At 38.4% G+C, this 18,259-nt stretch overlaps 2 protein-coding genes across 5 annotated transcripts in view; one reads left to right on the forward strand and one right to left on the reverse strand.

Moving 5' to 3' along the window:
* The first annotated feature begins 84 nt into the window (after positions 1-84).
* Positions 85-6,926, forward strand: LOC139951576 (protein AAR2 homolog). 2 transcript variants are annotated; one of them, XM_071950533.1, is made up of 2 exons: positions 85-152; positions 859-6,926. In XM_071950533.1, the coding sequence occupies exon 2, from the start codon at positions 887-889 to the stop codon at positions 2,021-2,023; it is 1,137 nt and encodes a 378-aa protein (XP_071806634.1). In that variant the 5' UTR covers positions 85-152; positions 859-886; the 3' UTR covers positions 2,024-6,926. The 2 variants fall into 2 exon arrangements, with proteins under 2 accessions (XP_071806634.1, XP_071806635.1); XM_071950534.1 differs by lacking the exon at positions 85-152 and adding an exon at positions 160-222.
* A 147-nt stretch (positions 6,927-7,073) lies between these two features.
* Positions 7,074-18,259, reverse strand: part of LOC139951566 (E3 ubiquitin-protein ligase CBL-C-like) — a 36,582-nt gene continuing 25,396 nt past the window's right edge. For all 3 annotated transcript variants that reach the window (XM_071950510.1, XM_071950509.1, XM_071950511.1), the window contains 3 exons: positions 16,086-16,190; positions 15,442-15,503; positions 7,074-11,980 (listed from right to left, as the gene is read on the reverse strand). In XM_071950510.1, coding sequence (XP_071806611.1) covers positions 11,696-11,980; positions 15,442-15,503; positions 16,086-16,190 — 452 coding nt within the window. In that variant the 3' untranslated portion in view covers positions 7,074-11,695. The remainder of the gene's footprint in view (positions 11,981-15,441; positions 15,504-16,085; positions 16,191-18,259) is intronic.

Raw genomic sequence — 18,259 nt, forward strand, 5'->3', positions numbered from 1 at the left:
AACACCTCCTTATACTGCATGGGTTCGTGGCGTGTAGATTACACGGCGTATGGCTAGAGAGGGCGCTACATAAGGCGTGCGTTTCTCATCTGCTTCTGTGTATTGTTTCGAAGTGCAAGAGATGTAAACAAGATCAACATTTCCAGGTTAAGGTAAGACCGTGATCATGTACAAACTTTATAATTAAACTTTTGAAGGCAAATACTAGTGAACTGAACTAAGGTAAGTGAAAAAGTGACCGAAACTCTAAACAAAACAAATGTTTCAACTAACTAAAATTTAAAACTAAAAAAGTTACACTAATAGATTAATGTTAATAAAAAAATATATAAAAAAACAATTATCCATCACCAGATCACACGCACTCACACTGACTGGTAAGTGGGAGAACCTGCTGCAGTATACTTACGGAAAAGTTTCCGTATGGCGCCACCACTTTTTCATTCGAAATAAAATAATATAGTATCTAATTTACCTGATTGATATATCCCTTGTACAAATGAGTGAAAAAGTGGTGGCGCCATACGGAAAGTTATCCATACTTACTTGACATTTGCATCTTCACACGAAACTGAGTACGCAGAGCCCCAGTTTGAAGACATACAACAGTACAATGTCAAAATTGTTAAAAAACAGATACAGAGCCCTGCACTGCAGGTCTACACAAACATATAATAGCCTATCAATATCATCAACATGATCAATCAAAAGCTGCAAAAGCATCTAGGCCCTGCCTAAAAGTTAAACAAATTTTCTTTATCCACAGTGACGGTGCAAATACTACTAAAATCATACACTCAGTTGTTTGTTAATTTTGCATACTGTCCAGCTAATATTAATATTAATGATTATCAACAGACAAACAAGAAATCAACAAAGTGCCACCATGGCAGAATCCTCTCCTCAAATGACGCAAGAAATAGCCAGGAAACTCTTCAGTGAGGGCGCTACACTCATCTTTCTCAACGTCCCCCTCGGCACCGAGTTCGGCATCGACTACAACACATGGAACACAGCCGAGAATTTCAAGGGTGTGAAGATGATCCCGCCGGGGGTACACTTTGTGTACTACAGCGCTGTCAATGTGAGAGATCGAAGTACTGCGCCAAGGATGGGGTTCTTCCACTGCTTCCAGAAAGAAGAGATGATGATGTTGAGCTGGAGCAAACGAGACGAAGACGCAGTAGAGCATCACTTGGAGGACGCTGAGAAGGCAGAGTACAGGGGACGACTCAGAGAGTTTGATCCATTCCTCGGGTCTTATCCATACGAGAGCTTAAAGAAATGGGTGTCGTTGACGAGCCACATCACTGAGAACTTGGTCAAGACGTGGATGCCCTCTTGTGGCAAGATCTTCTCAGCGCCTCAGTTGATTGCGGATGATAAGACAGCAACGACGGCGGAGAGGGCTGAACTTGCCGAGAGCCAGCGGAAAACAGCTGAGGACTCTAGTGCCACGGCAGAGGATCTTCTCCCCAGAATGCACTGCAAACCAGGAACTGAAATCAGGTTCAGTGCGATCCCGAAGAAGAATTACCCAGACGGGGCGAGCCCTGCCGACGTCACCAAATACTGCATGGATCTTAGTTACACGCTGAAAACAATGCTACGGACTCATTACCCAGACAACGCAAACGGTATCTTGGCAGAGATTCAATTTGCCTTTGTGTGCTTTCTGATTGGACAGGTTTACGATGGATTCGAACAGTGGAAACAACTCGTCCACATTCTCTGCGCCTCTGAGGAAGCCTTGTCGACCCATCAAGACCTCTACAGTAACTTGATCAGTATGCTGCACTTTCAGCTTAAAGAAGTCCCAGCTGACTTCTTCATCGACATCGTCTCAAGAGACAATTTTTTAACCTCAACACTTCAAGGTTTCTTTGCAAACTTACAGGCGTCGGACGTGTCAGAACAGTTGAAGAACAAGGGGAGGAAGTTTAAGGACAGTTTGACAAAGAGGTTTAAGTGGGACTTTGAAGCAATGCCAGATGAAGAAGCGCCTGTTATTGTGCAACTCTGAGAAAGAATTAACTTCTGGGTCATTATTTGAGGGCCCAACACACAGCGCTGCTGCTACTCCAAAAGTTACCCGCCCAAACACTCCTCAATGAGTTTTGGCTGGTAACCTAGCAACTAAAAATAATACGTTTGTGGCCGATTACCTAAATGTTTGGCTTATGTTTTATTTTAAAATAAAACCTTTCTGCTTTTAAAATCAGGGCCCAATTTCATAGAGCTGCTTAATGGTAAGCAAATTTTCGTGCTTAACTGTACAGCAGAAACATTTGCTAAGGTGCAAGCGTAACTCACAGGTTAGGAAGAAAATTAGCAACCATCTTGCGTGTTCCCATGGATTTGTATTGTTACGTCATTAATTTTTGTTGCAATAATCACTGGAAGGTAAGCATGCCTTTTCGTGTGTTTTTAAAGATAAGGAGCGCTATGAAATGGAAATCACGCATTACTAAGCAGCTCTACGAAGTTGGGCCAAGCTCTTGGCTCTATAATTAGCTTGGATAACGGTGAAGCGTAAACCAGTGCTGAAAGACTGCAGTGTAATCAGACATTTCCGTTGGGGGGGGGGGGGCTGTTTAATGTAGGCCCTATTGTACCATTATTTGTGCATTTTCCAATCTCATTTGGAGGGCGAGGGTTGGGCAAGGGGTTCTGAGTGAGAGGGGGCTACTGTACCCCACTCTGGTTTACCAACTACAGAAAAACCACATAACTTGATAATAAAATGACAGGTACACAGTCCAGCGTTTCAAGGCATTTGTTCATTTAGATTTTATTTTCTAATAATAAGCACATAATAGTAATAGAATAAATGTAATATAATTGTTACTTACATTCACAGTAGCAATGTAAATTTGACACAAGTTATAATAATAATTGTAGGCTTACATAATTGCATTTAGTTGATTTGATTAATGTAAGTAACCCTCCTACTCTTACACTTGTTACCATTTTTCAGCGAGGACACCAAACATTTTGAAACAGAATAAAGTCTGCATGGATTGTGGATTGTCACACAACTTCATGTACATGTACATGGTACATATATTTGTGGAGTGTGTATTCGTTCACAACATCGTATTCAATTGCAGGCTGGCATAGTTATCAGTGGACACACTTAAATGGTCAGACAGTAGGAGGGTTGACTGTAATGTTTGCAATCATATCGCAGGCTGGCATAATTTCATTCAAATGAATGGTGAGAAAGTAGGAGGGTTAAGACACAATATACACAAAAACAAGTAGCTTTTAAATTTGGGACATAAACAATATAAATTGATTGACCTACATTACATGTAGTGGAAGGGCTTTGGAACGGCTGAGTTTTTGCATGGTGCATGCGTGCGTGCATGCATGCACGATTCCAAGGGGTCTACATGTATTCCACAAAGAGCAACTACAAGCGCGTCTGGAAACATTGCTTTGCAGGCAGGTTACCAGTTAAAATTTAATGTGCATTGGTTTGCTAGGCAAACAAGTTACCATCTAAGATTTGATATTGGTACCCTTGGCCGAGTAAATTGTTGGCTTATTTGCTGAAAAGTATCTTTTTTTTTTTATTCTGGGGAATTTTGCGCGAAATGCATAAGTACACTCACTTGGCAGACTGGGTGTTATTTATCCTTTTTTGTCAACATAATCAAGTAGATAAAGAGATCGAAATTTAAGTCTGGGCAAAAGACATAGAAAGCCCCTTGATTTCAAACCCTTGTTCATTGCCAATTGTGTTCTCTGTAGTCTGAGCTGTGTAGTGAGATATTTGTGACATGGAGGGTGCAACATACATGAGTTCTGTTTTTACTTGGTTGTTGGACGTAATTTTTGGTCCAAATGTAGCACGATACAAAGTGAAGTCTAGTTTTGCACACTGTGTGCGCACATGCAGTTATTTTATAAACCGTAAATGTCTTTTCTAATTGCAAGTTGTCGCAAATCTCTCAATACATAGTTCTGCCTGCACAACACCTGTATCTTAAAGGAACACGTTGCCTCGGATCGGTCGAGTTAGTCTTTGAAAAGCGTTCTGTAACCGTTTGTTATAAAATGCATCGTAGAAAGATGTTGTAAAGTAGAATACAATGATCTACACAAATATCGACTAACACAATCGGCCATTTATGGGAGTCAAATTTACCGTGTTAGTTTGTGACGTAAAAGGAACACTGGCAATTTTGAGTGATACTTGTGTGGATCATTATATTCTACTTTAAAAACATCTTTCTAACCATATGCATTTCATAACAAACGGTTTCAAACGCTTTTGTATAGACCAACTCGTCCGATCCGAGGCAACGTGTTACTTTAATGAAAATAAGAAGTAAACTGTTTTAAAATTCAAATGTTGTAGAAAACAAATCAAACACCCGAAAACCATTGTCAATTGTAATAATGATCAATAAACAAAATTATGCGTATTTGAACACAACACGTTTTGCCCACTGGGAAATTATTGGGTGAATTGCTTTGATGATACAAGCATGGAATTTGGCACAAAGTCCGAGTATGTCATGAGAACGATTATGTGGCAAAAGGACCTGTCCATCGTAAATTTATCCTTTGAAAATTGTTTAGGTAAAACAAAAATAAGAAATTTTTTAATTTTCAAAATGGCTACCATTGCTTGTTAGCCAAATATGTTTCTGTTGGCAAACTCTACTGTGCACAAAATTCCATACTTGTATTATCAAAGGCACAATACCACTTTGAGAGGGCAAGGCCGATTTCACTTCCACTGGAAAATCTAAAAAGACTATTGGACACTTTTGAAGGGGCACCAAGGCCAAGACCAGGAACAATGGCATCCGTTTAACTCCAGGCCTGCATTTAGCCTGTAATTAAGATGCAAAAAGAATTTTTATAAATCATTGGAGCTCACAATAAACCAAAAGAAATAAAAAATAATTGTAAAAACAGGTTTTTTTTAAGGCATACTTTTAAATATTCTTATCAAATCTTGGAATAGAACAGTAACTTGGCTGGCAAGCCAAAAAATATGCATCAATGATTGTTACAATCTATAAGTCTATTTTGGCCCCTTTTTCTTTTTGCAACATCTACAAAACAATGCTGTTTTCTCAGTAAGTTATAACATAATTAGTTTTGAAAATTATAGTAAAAGGTTTGCGGTAACACCATGTAGTAACAATCTCTAAATGAGTTGGGGTGGTTCTGAAAAGAACCCGATGGTTTCAACTCGACATTTCGATCAGTATGCTTTGATCGTCTTTTTCTTTTCTCCAGAAGATGATCAGAGCATACTGATCTAAACGTCGATCAGAACCACCCCAACTCATTTAGAGATTATCATTACAAGGTGTTACCGCAAACTTTTTACTATATCCTTTTTCCACCATGCAAAGTTTCCAATCCTACCTAATTATTTTTCAGTATCTGCCACCAGTTCCACTCCCATTTCAATATTTGCCATTTTACATTATTTACATATATAGTACTAGAGCATAATTTTTTTAAGCAAACGGATCGACAAAATAACATTTAAAAAACAAAATCAAAAATACTTCTGAAAATGAGAAATATTCATAGATTAAACTAATACATGTATTTATATTTACAATACAATGCAATAGTTTCCTTGTTTTATACAATAATTAGGAAACTATGGAACCATTTTGTTTACAAAAGACAAATGAAAAATTGTGTTTCGTTCCCGCAAGAACTGCTTCGTACTCACAAGCTACATTTGTAAGAAAAATATGACAAAAATTCAGTAATATTTCATTCAACCCCAAAAGAAAGTTTTAAACTATTTTAGGTACACAACAATTTACAATTCATATTCAATGATTTGTTTTGAGGAAACATGCAGTTAATATTTTGTGACATTCTGTGATAGTCACCCAATTATTTTGAGAAATAAAAAAAAAAAAAAAAAAATAAAAAAAACAAGCTGACAAACAACCCAAACAAATGCGACTAAGATAGGATACAACTCTAAAAGAATTAAAAAGATTATCATAAATAATCTCCCAAAAATGTTATTCTTTGTCATTGACAAAAACCGAACTGAACTCTCCCCCTACAACCTTGTTGCTACAAACTAAACGAAAACAAATATTTTTTCAAAACATAATTCTCATTATCTACTAAATTAAAGGTAGGAACATTGTTTGGCTTTTTGTCGACAAAATCCTGATTATGTGGGTCAAATATGAAGTTGCTTTATCAGCATGACAAAAGTTTACCATTTTATTTAATGTGGTTTTAAGATTATAAGTTCATTCGAAGAGTACAATACATATTACATTACTGCTACACAAATTGTCAAAAAATCTGAAAATAGAAATTGCTGTAAATATTGAGAGTATAAAAAGACATAGACACTTTGTGCGAAATAACACCACGATAGCTCGAGAGAGAAACCATTTACTTTTAATAGCGCCATGGTTCAGCTGCGCCTGATTTCATTGAGGCAAACAAAGGATAAACATTGCTTAAAGGACCGGGGTACTTTTTGTGTAACACAAAACACAATGTCCAAATAGTTACATTAAACTTACACTGTTTTTGTGTAACACAAAACACAATGGCCAAATAGTTACATTAAACTTACACTGTTAGAAGATAACGATATTAGTAGTTTTTGAGAAATGAGAAAGACAATGTTACAGAAATTATATCGTGACTAATTGTTATATTCATTTCTCAAAAACTACATCACCTCAGTAAGTAATAATTTAAGGGAAGCTTTCAACCATCATTATCTTCAAACTGTGGAAGTTTAATGTAAATCTGTGGACACTGTGTTTTGTGTCGTGCAAAAAGTACCCAGACCCTTTAAGCCATGTCTAAATGAAGTGGCTGCGGCTTCAGCATCATATAAACAAGCATTGAAGCATAGAATGACCATAGACACACCCTTAGCAATAAGCCATAGCCATAACCACCAATTTAAACCCAGCCTGAGATGAGACGAGGATACTAGCTAAATGTTTCATTCAATCTTAAGGTTTTATGACTGGTCCCCTGTAAGGGAGCGTCTCAAAAGTCGGCACGTTCCTAGCGCAAAAGAACGTTCCTGCGGGCATATGCCCGCAGGATCGCAACATCATGACAAAGTATACGCGGAGCGTTCCAAAAGACCGGTCCTGTGGAACGGACAAAAGCGGCGGGGATACTCTTGCGATCCAAAAAGAACGTTCCTACCGTTCCGACTTTTGAGACGCTCCCTAAGTTTGAGACTTTCTGCTTAACTCTTTCAGTGCCATGCTCAAACATGTACGATCTGTTTAATGTTTTTTGAATAAGCCAGAAATATTGTACATGTACAGTCTTTCTTGTGACTTAAAAAGTGTCATAATTGTACATACGACCAATATGTTATCACGAGAGGGCATTATCACTAAAAAATACTACTAACTTTGGGATGTAATAGATGTTAAACTTTGGGATGTACCTAGACATTCAAATCAGCAAGATACATTTTGTTTTGTGAGAAAGACTTGTTGAGATTTGGGTGACACATAATTTTTGAAAAACCTAAAAAAGCTGGGCATTTTAGGCTCAAAATTTAAACAAAAAGCGTGCACTGAAAGAGTTCATGTGATAAAACATCACAGTTGCGATAACAAAAACAAATACTGTTTCTTAGATTAAAGACACTGGACACTATTGGTAATTGTCAAAAACCAGTCTTCTCACTTGGTGTATCTCAACATATGCATAAAATAACAAACCTGTGAAAATTTGAGTTCAACTGGTCATCAAAGTTATAATAATGAAAGAAAAAACACCCTTGTCACACGGAGTTGTGTGCTTTCAGATGCTTGATTCCGAGACCTCAAATTCTAAATCTGAGGTCTTGAAATCAAATTCTTGGAAAACTACTTCTTTCTCAAAAAATTACCTCATTCTCAAAAAACTTTTACTTCAGAGGGAGCCATTTCTCACAATGTTTTATACTATCAACCTCTCCCCATTACTCATTACCAAGTAAGGTTTTATGCTAATATTTACTTTGAGTAATTACCAATAGTGTCCACTGCCTTTAAGAAAAGGGGTCAGACTACTTTGCCTTCGGTTTGGTTTCAAGGGGGGAGGATACAAGATTGTTGTAGAGGTCAAAGGTCACAACTTATTTCTGTATATAGCGAGGAATCTCAGTTTTCAAAATCAGAATCTGAATCAAGTTAAAATTATCCGTGCCCAATTTCATAGAGCTGCTAAACACAAAAATGTGCTTAGCATGAAATATTTGCATTGATAAAAATAGGATTTCCCACCCAAATTTCTATTTGATTGTCAAGATAGGCAATTAACAGCTGAATACCAGTAACAGGCAATATGCAACAAATGGAAATTTGGTTGGTAATCCTGTTTTAATCAAGGAATAAATTTCATGCTAAGCAAATTTTCATGCTTAGCAGCTCCATGAAATTGGGCTCAGATGCCTTCCTCGGTTTCTCAAATTACATACAGTTCATTGCAATGTTTAGTACCCTTGTATTTAGTTTAGAAAACATAGATATATACTATAGGAAAAGCACAGTGTGGATTATATATTTATACATATTTTTTACACGATACACAAAATGTAGTTTCGTACAGAGGAAAAAAACCCTGTACGTTTAAAGTCGACTGCCCAAACTGAGTTTCTCTGTCGTTTTCAGTTTCATGTAAAACTATACTTACATTCTTGTATTATACTTGTATTTTTTTTTGTACGTCAAAGTGCTTAGTGTGCATTAATGCAGCATTTATTGCAAATTAAATAATTCACAATAAAATCTTAAGTAAACTTTACACAATTTTCTTAATTGTCCACAGCTCCTCTTAACAAAATGAGAGATGAAACAGGCAAAATAAACAAATACTATTTACATATCAACTTGAAGTGTGATTATCTGGGTAAAATAATAACTTTGTTTCACTAATACTTCCTACTAATTCTTCTAAGGACTCTGTGAAGAAAATAATAAACGAAAACGACAAGAGTTTTCTAGAGCTCGCAATTAACACTGTATCAACAGTGACCGCAGACCTGAGGCCAGGGATTTTAGTATTGGGCCAGTAAACTAATGACCAGACAAGTCCAGCAGTCTTGTTTTTTAATTGTAGAGTAGTATCTGGGGTGTCGTGGCCGAGTGGATAAGAGCACCGAACTCAAGCTCTGATGCTTCTGTTCAGCAGAGTGTGGGTTCGAATCCCGGTCGTGACACTTGTGTCCCTGACCAAGACACTTAACCAGTTAACTAAAATTGCTTGTCTCCACCCAGGGGTAAACGGGTACCTGTGAGGGAAGAGATGGTTCATGTGATTCTTTTAGCGGAGTAGCGCATAAGTTATAGTGAGCACAGGCTGTATACTCCCCAGGGAGCTGAGATGGTTTAAGGAATGATTTAAGGCCCAGTGACCAGGGGTAATTATGTCGGAAGCGCTTTGAGACACCCCTCGGGCATGAAAAGCGCTATATAAAAACAGGTTATTATTACTATTATTATTATTAGTTTTTTAAATTCTGATCTGTATTGAAGTTTACACAACCATAGTACAAAAAATGACAGGAATCTTCTCTTAATGTTTGTTCAAACAAAGACAAGTTTTCATTTGATTTGATTGATTAGATTTATTCTGGTGTGGTTGTGAAGCCAAGGACTATCAGAAAAGCCATTTTCATCACTATACCAGCCAAGAACCCAATGGAGAGAAGACAAGGAAGGAAGTTTCAGTTTAAGGTGGGAGGAAAACTCCAGAGAAATATTCCAGGGAAAACCCACACAGTCGTATAAGAACTGAAACCCGATCCATGTAGTGCCCTCGGCGTGATTCAAACCGGGGTCCTAGAGGTACTAGAAGGGGAGGAAAGATAATAATAATAATAATGACCTCTTCTATAGCGCCAGTATCCACACAAAAAGTGCTCATGGCGCTTGCTTCAATAAAAACGTTCCCCCTTGGTTTTTCTCCAGCATTGCAAAGATCCAGCAGTGCAAAGATACCACAACGCAAACCAGACCACCAGTTTATAAGTAAAAGTAAAAATCTTGCAGACTTTTTCTTCTTCTCATTTTGGTTCTGGTCCTTACCTTGAAAAAAAAAAATAATTCTGGCCCAATATTCGAACATTCTGCGCTACAAGCCATTTGGTCTTGTGGATTTTCATCCCAAACTCAAGCCCTGCATACGATACACAAATCCATTTAAGGATTCAAATTGATTTTTTTTTTCATTTACACGGAAAGCGCAGCACTAAGTCAGAACCTAACTATGACCTATACTTTGACCTCTGACCTCAAGGTCAGGATCACAGACTTTATCTACCACCCATAGAGGCCAGCCTCCAGGTTGACTGCATAGTACTGTAATGTACTAAGACTGAATTGATCTTTTTTTAAACATTCTAACAAACACACATTTTTTAGTGTCTTGTATATTGTGGAGAGACAAAAAAAAACACTTTTGTAAAATACCAAAGAAATAGTACACAGGAGAACGCTGAGCTAAATTGTCATCTGCGTCTGCTGTACACGCCCTCTATGTCAGCTGTAGACATGGAGTATCAATATAGAAATAGAACACAGAGAACGCTGAGCTCAATTGTCATCTGTGTCTGCTGTGCACGCCCTCTATGTCAGCTGTAGACATGGAGTATCAATATAGAAATAGAACATAGAGAATGCTTAGCTCAATTGTCATCTGTGTCTGCTGTGAACGCCCTCTATGTCAGCTGTGGACATAGAGTATCAATATAGAAATAGAACACAGAGAACGCTGAGCTCAATTGCCGTCTGTGTCTGCTGTGCACGCCCTCTATGTCAGCTGTGTACATGGAGTATCAATATAGAAATAGAACATAGAGAATGCTTAGCTCAATTGTCATCTGTGTCTGCTGTGAACGCCCTCTATGTCAGCTGTGGACATAGAGTATCAATATAGAAATAGAACACAGAGAACGCTGAGCTCAATTGTCATCTGTGTCTGCTGTGCACGCCCTCTATGTCAGCTGTGTACATGGAGTATCAATATAGAAATAGAACACAGAGAATACTTAGCTCAATTGTCATCTGTGTCTGCTGTACACGCCCTCTATGTCAGCTGTGTACATGGAGTATCAATATAGAAATAGAACATAGAGAATGCTGAGCTCAATTGTCATCTGTGTCTGCTGTGCACGCCCTCTATCTCAGCTGTGTACATGGAGTATCAATATAGAAATAGAACACAGAGAATACTTAGCTCAATTGTCATCTGTGTCTGCTGTACACGCCCTCTATGTCAGCTGTGTACATGGAGTATCAATATAGAAATAGAACATAGAGAATGCTGAGCTCAAATGCTGTCTGTGTCTGCTGTGCATGCCCTCTATGTCAGCTGTGGACATAGAGTTTCAAAAGTCTTTACTCCAAAAATTCCATTTAAAATATAAAAGGCTGTTTTTGTCTCGATTTGAAAAATTCCAGTAACATGTAAAAAAAACGAAATCGTTTGCGCAAATCTAGGCTTTTTTTAAACTGAGTGTTACTTGCTTTATAATGACCCTTTGCATATGACGTCACAAGCCCACACAACAGCGCCCTCATCGAGGTCAATGAAGAGCTATTATTGGCTAAGAGTCAGGAGTCCTGTGCGCAGCGCGTACACGTTTCCATTGTTTGACAGCAACGATGGCGGTCAATGCAGGGGGTTATTGGTTCTTGCCTGTATTATGCTGAGCTAAGATTTACATGGAGCTGGCCGGAGCTGAGAAACCTTGAAGAATCTTCCGGGCCATCTTGAGGTCATTTTGAGAGATGTCAAGAGCTTTAGCGATATCCTCTTTCCTAAACCCTTCTAGGACCAGCGTTCCGATCATCCCTTCCAGGCTGTTGGGATCGGGGCTGCTGACCTTCGTTGGCTGGAGCATTCCATTTGTTGGTGGGGAGGGTGCTTGTCGTTGGCTGAAAGAATGCGAGTCGGCTGCCGGAGGGCGGGGCTGGGTCGGAAGGGGTGGAGCATGACTAGATTGCTGTGGAAAGAATAGGGCCAAGATTAATATCTTATTATGGGTAGGCAGTGCATGGCAATACACTGCAGAGGCATAGTCATTCCAGCACCGGGGGTGGATTTCACAAAGAGTTGAAGCCATTGGACACTTTCGGTAAACAGTATTGTCCAAAGGCCCACACTTCGTGTATCACAACTTATATATAAAATAACAAAGCTGTGAAAATTTAGGCTCAATCGGTCATCTGAGTCGGGAGAAAATAACGGGGAAACCCACCCTTGTTTCCGCACGTTTCGCCGTGTCATGACATGCGTTTCAAATAAATCCGTAATTCTCGATATCGAGAATTGATATTGTTTTAATGTTTTCTCAAAAAGTAAAGCATTTCATGGAATAATATTTCAAGAGAAGTCTTTCACCATTACCGTCTGTAAACCCTGTAAGTTATTTGTAAATCTGTGAACTTTTAGTTTGTTTTTTCTGTTCCGAAAGTGTCCAATGGCTTTAAGACTAGTCTTATCTTGAGTTAGGACGAGTTACGCGTCCTATAACTTTCTAGGACTAGCCTTAAGTTTTTAATATCCTATGACTAGTCCTAAGTTAAAGGAACACGCTGCCTTGGATCGGTCGAGTTGGTCTTTGAAAAGCGTTTGTAACCGTTTTTTTTTATAAAATGCATATGGGTAGAAAGATAATGTAAAAGTAGAATACAATGATCCACACAAACATGCCTCGAAATTGCAGGGTTTTCCTTTTACCTCGTGGAACACGGTTGGCCATTTATGGGAGTCAAATTTTGGACTCCCATAAATGACCGACCGTGTTAGTTCGCACAGTAAAAGGAAAACCACGCAATTTCGAGGCAAACTTGTGTGGACCATTGTATTCTACTTTTAAAACATCTTTCTAACCATATGCATTTTATTACAAACGCTTTTTATAGACCAACTCGTCCGATCCAAGGCAACAGGTTCCTTTAAGACTAGTCCTAACTCTTTGTGAAATTGACCCCAGGTTGGTCAAGATCTAGAGGACATCTTGAATTGAGCAAATGGCTTCACTAAGAAAGGTGAAACCTAGCAGACTCTGGAACCTAGCTAGGAAGCGTGGACATTGGAGATCGACGCGACGGACCCCAGCTGTCTATGCAAAGTAAGTGAGTAATTGCATAGTGAGATAAATTCATCAATGTAGATTTGGTTTGCGGTAACACTATGTGTATATATCGTCTTTGTCGTGTAGAATTTGATCTCCGCTTGTGTTGCTTTTTGTATTACTTATTACTGCGACCGCAGAATACATTTCAGAGTTAAAGGAACACGTTGCCTTGGATCGGACGAGTTGGTCAAAACAAAAGCGTTTGTAACCGTTTTTTTATAAAATGCATATGGTTGGAATGATGTTTTAAAAGTAGAATACAATGATCCACACAAGTTTGCCTCGAAATTGCGTGGTTTTCCTTCTACTGTGCGAACTAACATGGTCGGCCATTTATGGTAGTCAAAATTTTGACCCCCATAAATGGCCGACGTGTTAGTCGACGAGGTAAAAGGAAAACCTTGCAATTTCGAGGCATGTTTGTGTGGATCATTGTATTCTACTTTTACAACATCTTTCTACCAATATGCATTTTATAAAAAACGGTTACAAACGCTTTTCAAAGACCAACTCGACCGATCCAAGGCAACGTGTTCCTTTAAGAGGACTACTTAGTTCTGAAACAAACTGTCCTGCTTATTACAAGTACAACCTTTGGAGACAGGAACTCAGCAGGGACAACTACCTTCACTATATTCAAGATAACAGGCATGATATTCGGCACATGGAAAAAAGTGGGAAGAGTTTATGGAGTACAAGGGCTGACGTTCAGTACAGGCTTGATTAAGGGAATCAATGTGTGATGAAGAGGTTTTCAACTAGTGGTTTAATCCCAACGAGGCCTGGTTCTTGATAATTTTACCGAGACAAAGTCGAGGTAAATTATCAAGAACCAGGCCTCGGCTGGCTTAAACCACTAGTTGAAAACCGATTCAATACACTTTGATTCCCATTCATAAATAACATTTCGATCAAAAAAAACCAACACTTACATGTATGATCAAAAGGTAAAATAAATGCAAAAATTATAATTCTTCAATGATTTCCTTCAACACAACACCCCTCCAGCATCTATGAAATGGTAAGTCCCAGTCAAGGCCCTCGGGTAAACAACTCCTTATAAGGGAATGCTGTGCGCGTCGCGCGTATCGGGTGATGTGGCACAACTGTTTCAGCCCTTGCTCTCGACCAATAGGAATGAAGAAACTGTCTTAAAAGCACAGGTGCAAGTTCGCTTGTCATGCCTATGTTTCAACACTTTTTACTGGCCATAAACAAAGGTTTATACACATCCACGTGACGCGCTCTCCACCAATAGGAATAGCGAAACTGTCCGAGGTATTTATGAATGTACTTTTAAGGCTACTTAAATAAATAAAAATCCAGATGGCTCAAAAGTTAAAATCAGATTAAAGTAGGAAGAGTATCATGCCTAAGATCTATATTCAAGATTATTAATCAATTTCTGTTTTCTTTTCTGTGTTAAAGCCGTTGGACACTTTCGGTAAACAGTGTTGTCCAAGGCCCACACTTTGTGTACCACAACTTCTATATTAAATAACAAACCTGGGAAAATTTAGGCTCAATCGGTCATCGGAGTCGGGAGAAAACAACGGAAAAACCCACCCTTGTTTTCGCGCGTTTCGCCGTGTCATGACATGTGTTTAAAATAAATTCGTAATTCTCGTTAACGAGAATTTATATTGTTTTGCTGTTTTCTCAAAAAGTAAAGCATTTCATGGAATAATATTTCAAGAGAAGTCTTTCACCATTGCCTTCTGTAAACCCTGTAAGTTATTTGTAAATCTGTGCACATTTTTTTTTTTTTCTGAGGCGAAAGGGTCCAATGGCTTTAAATGTTAATGTTTTTTTTCGTTGTTTAACTTCCTTGTTTTCTTTCTTTCTCATAATCTGTAGGGTTGGTGGAGACCTATGTTAGGTTTAGAAAGAGGTGTACATGTCGATGGACAATAACAAATCAAGCTTTTTATTTCTCTCCCTTTTCCTTTTTCTTTCTTTCTCATATTCTGTAGGGTTGGGTAGGGTTGGTGGAGACCTATGTTAGGTTTAGAAAGAGGTGTATATGTCAAAGAACAATAACAAATCAAGCTTTTTATTTCTCTCCCTTTTCCCTTTTCTTTCTTTCTCATATTCTGTAGGGTTGGGTAGGGTTGGTGGAGACCTATGTTAAGTTTAGAAAGAGGTGTATATGTCAAAGAACAATAACAAATCAAGCTTTTTATTTCTCTCCCTTGTCCTTTTTTTCTTTCTTTCTCATATTCTGTAGGGTTGGGTAGGGTTGGGAAATAGAAGTGTTCAGTTTAATAATAGGTATACTATGTGTAAGACGAAATACCAAATAAAGCCTAATTGTTTAAACTTACTTGTAATCTAGAACCGACGGGTGGTAAAGGAGGAATGTCATAGTCTTCTGGTGTTTCTCGGACTGTAAGAGAAAAGCATTGACAGTTAAGTTTGGATTTAGATAATATTCTAAACACTCTTTAGTGCCAAACGAGAAGAGATGAAGACAATGTAGAAATTTTAGTTGTACGTAGATGTAGGAGGAAAACCACAGAGAGTATACTCCAGGGAAAACCCAAGCAGTTGGTGGGGATCGACTGACAATGAAGAAATTTGAGTTTTAGATGTAAATATGAGGAAAACCACAGAGAATATACTCCAGGGGAAAACCCATGCAGTCCGCCAGGGACTGAGAACCCAATCCACATACATGTAGTGCCCCTGGTGGGATTCAAACCAGGGTCCCAGAGGTGGAAGGTGCGGCGAAGGCACCACTACACCGACCTCGTTACTTTTCTCAAATTATTTACTTTATTGTTAGCATGAAAGTTCATCTGTGTCAGTAGTTAGATACAATTTGGTTTAACTCTTGATCACAACACTGAAAATAATTTCATACCTGAAATTTTCGACCCGACACTTAGGTCTTGATCAGCAGGATTTACTTTGTTTATTGTTATTATTTGTCAGCCGACTATTATGGGATTTACTTGGAGCTACTTACCTGGTGTTCTTGGTTGTTGAGTTGCTGATTGGACTTGGGAGTTAGTGGGCATGTGTACACGTACAGGAGGAATATCGTACTCATCAGATGGTGAAGCTCTCTCGCCTAAACACACAATAGTTCAAATCAAACTTCAATTAAAGGCAGTGGACACTATTGGTAATTACTCAAAATAATTGTTAGCATAATAACTTACTTGGTACCGAGCAATGAAGAGCTGTTGATAGCATAAAGCATTGTGATAAACAGCTCCCTCTGAAGTAACGTAGTTTTTGAGAAAGAAGTAATTTTCCACAAAAATATTTGAATTTGATTTCAAGACCTCAGAATTAGATTTGGAGGTCCCGAAATCAAGCATCTGAAAGCACACAACTTAGTGTGACAAGGGTGTTTTTTCTTCCATTATTATCGTGCAACTTTGACGACCAATTGAGTTAAAATTTTCACAGGTTTGTTATTTTGTGCAAAATGTTGAGATACACCAAGTGATAAGACTGGTCTTTGACAATTACCAAAGGTGTCAAGTGTCTTTAAAGAAACATCCACAACCAGTAGATTTTCACATCAATTAAAATTATGAAATTTGATATACCCAGAAAGGCAACTTTGTCAATCCACACAATGAAAAAAGAAAATACTGAAACACGCTCAAAAGTTTGTGCTGTGTTTTAAAGTTATGTAGCAGGTACAGTCGTGTGTAAATCTCTTTTAGGAGTGTTCGCTCTTTGCTTCTACCCATAAGTTTACTTGTTGTAGTTACTTCTTATCAACAGAAAGCTTGCATTTTACAAATCTGAAATTATAAAACTGCTTAAAATTTCTTTTTCATGGTATTCAATACATGTAAATGGATTACAAAAAATGTAATAAAAAATTAATAAATATATCAAACATTTCAAACTGATCTTCTGTTAAAAGTTTGACTAAAATAAATTTCATCTTCTTCATTTCTTGAAACATTTCTACAACTAGACATTGGGTCAATGCAGATCCAATAGACTTTGTCTTGGCTAAAAAAAAAACCACACGTTGTCATAATGTAAATGTGGTTGTTGCCCGGTTCATACTCCCAAGTGAAATGTAAAAGCGAAGCAAACCTTCTCACAGCACAGTCAGAAAACATGAAAAAAACGTGTAGTGATTGTATGCATCACAAAACTTTCTCTCCATATCCTCATTTACGTAAAGTGAAAACTGGGCTTAAAGGGGCACTATCGCCACGACCGAAACAGGCCTGTGAATGTTCATGAAATTATGAACTCCACCAAGTGACTGCACGCGAGCGCCCTCAGTCTGTATCTACAGAGGATGCCACAAGTTGGTGAGAGTTCATAATTCCATGTACAGCCGCAGGCCTGGGCCCAATTTCATAGAGCTGCTTAGCATAAAAATTTGCTTAGCATGAAATTTCTTCCTTGATAAAAACAGGATTACCAACCAAATTTCCACGCGATTTTCAGGATAAGCAAACAACAGCTGAGTTACCAGTAACAAGTAATATGCAACAAATAGAAATTTGGTTGGTAATCCTGTTTTTATCAAGGAAGAAATTTCATGCAAAGCAAATTTTTGTGCTTAGCAGCTCTATGAAATTGGGCCCTGCTTTGTTCATGATGATAGTGCCTGGCCATTTAACACATACAGACTAGTTATCATTGTCTTAAGTTCATCAATTAAACTGACGGGTCTGTATCCTCCTATATACTGTGTAAAAAAAAACAATGGGGGGCCTAAAATATCAACAAGCTGCTATCTTGTTGCTTTGCCTGTTTGCAATCAAAGTATGGTCGTGTCCGAACTGGCGACTTTGGCTACAGCTACGGCTAGATCGCACACGTACAGTGCATGCCTATTCTTCAACACTGCAGTCGCGCTGATCTAGCCGTAGCTGTGGACGAAGTCACCATTTCGGACTTGGCTTAATAGATTGTCAGGCCAAGTCCACCTTGATGCCTTCGGCAGTGGCTACAACCGTATTCTCCAATGCTGTAGTTGTATCCAAGAGCCATAGCCACAGCCGAAGTCACTTAATTCAGATGTGGCATATCATTAGTCAGCCAGCAGGAAATGTGTATCAAATGCTCCTAAACATGATGACAGAGCAAAAGCCACAGCTGTAGCCTAAGCCTTGGTTTGGGATAGGCCCCTGATACTAAATTAAGAAAACACGATGA

This window comes from Asterias amurensis, chromosome 19 (assembly GCF_032118995.1).
Source record: "Asterias amurensis chromosome 19, ASM3211899v1".
Taxonomy (NCBI): domain Eukaryota; kingdom Metazoa; phylum Echinodermata; class Asteroidea; order Forcipulatida; family Asteriidae; genus Asterias; species Asterias amurensis.

Bases quoted from the DNA above. Each gene is read 5' to 3' on its own strand.
- LOC139951576 (XM_071950533.1), top strand. From the start codon at position 887: ATGGCAGAATCCTCTCCTCAAATGACGCAAGAAATAGCCAGGAAACTC.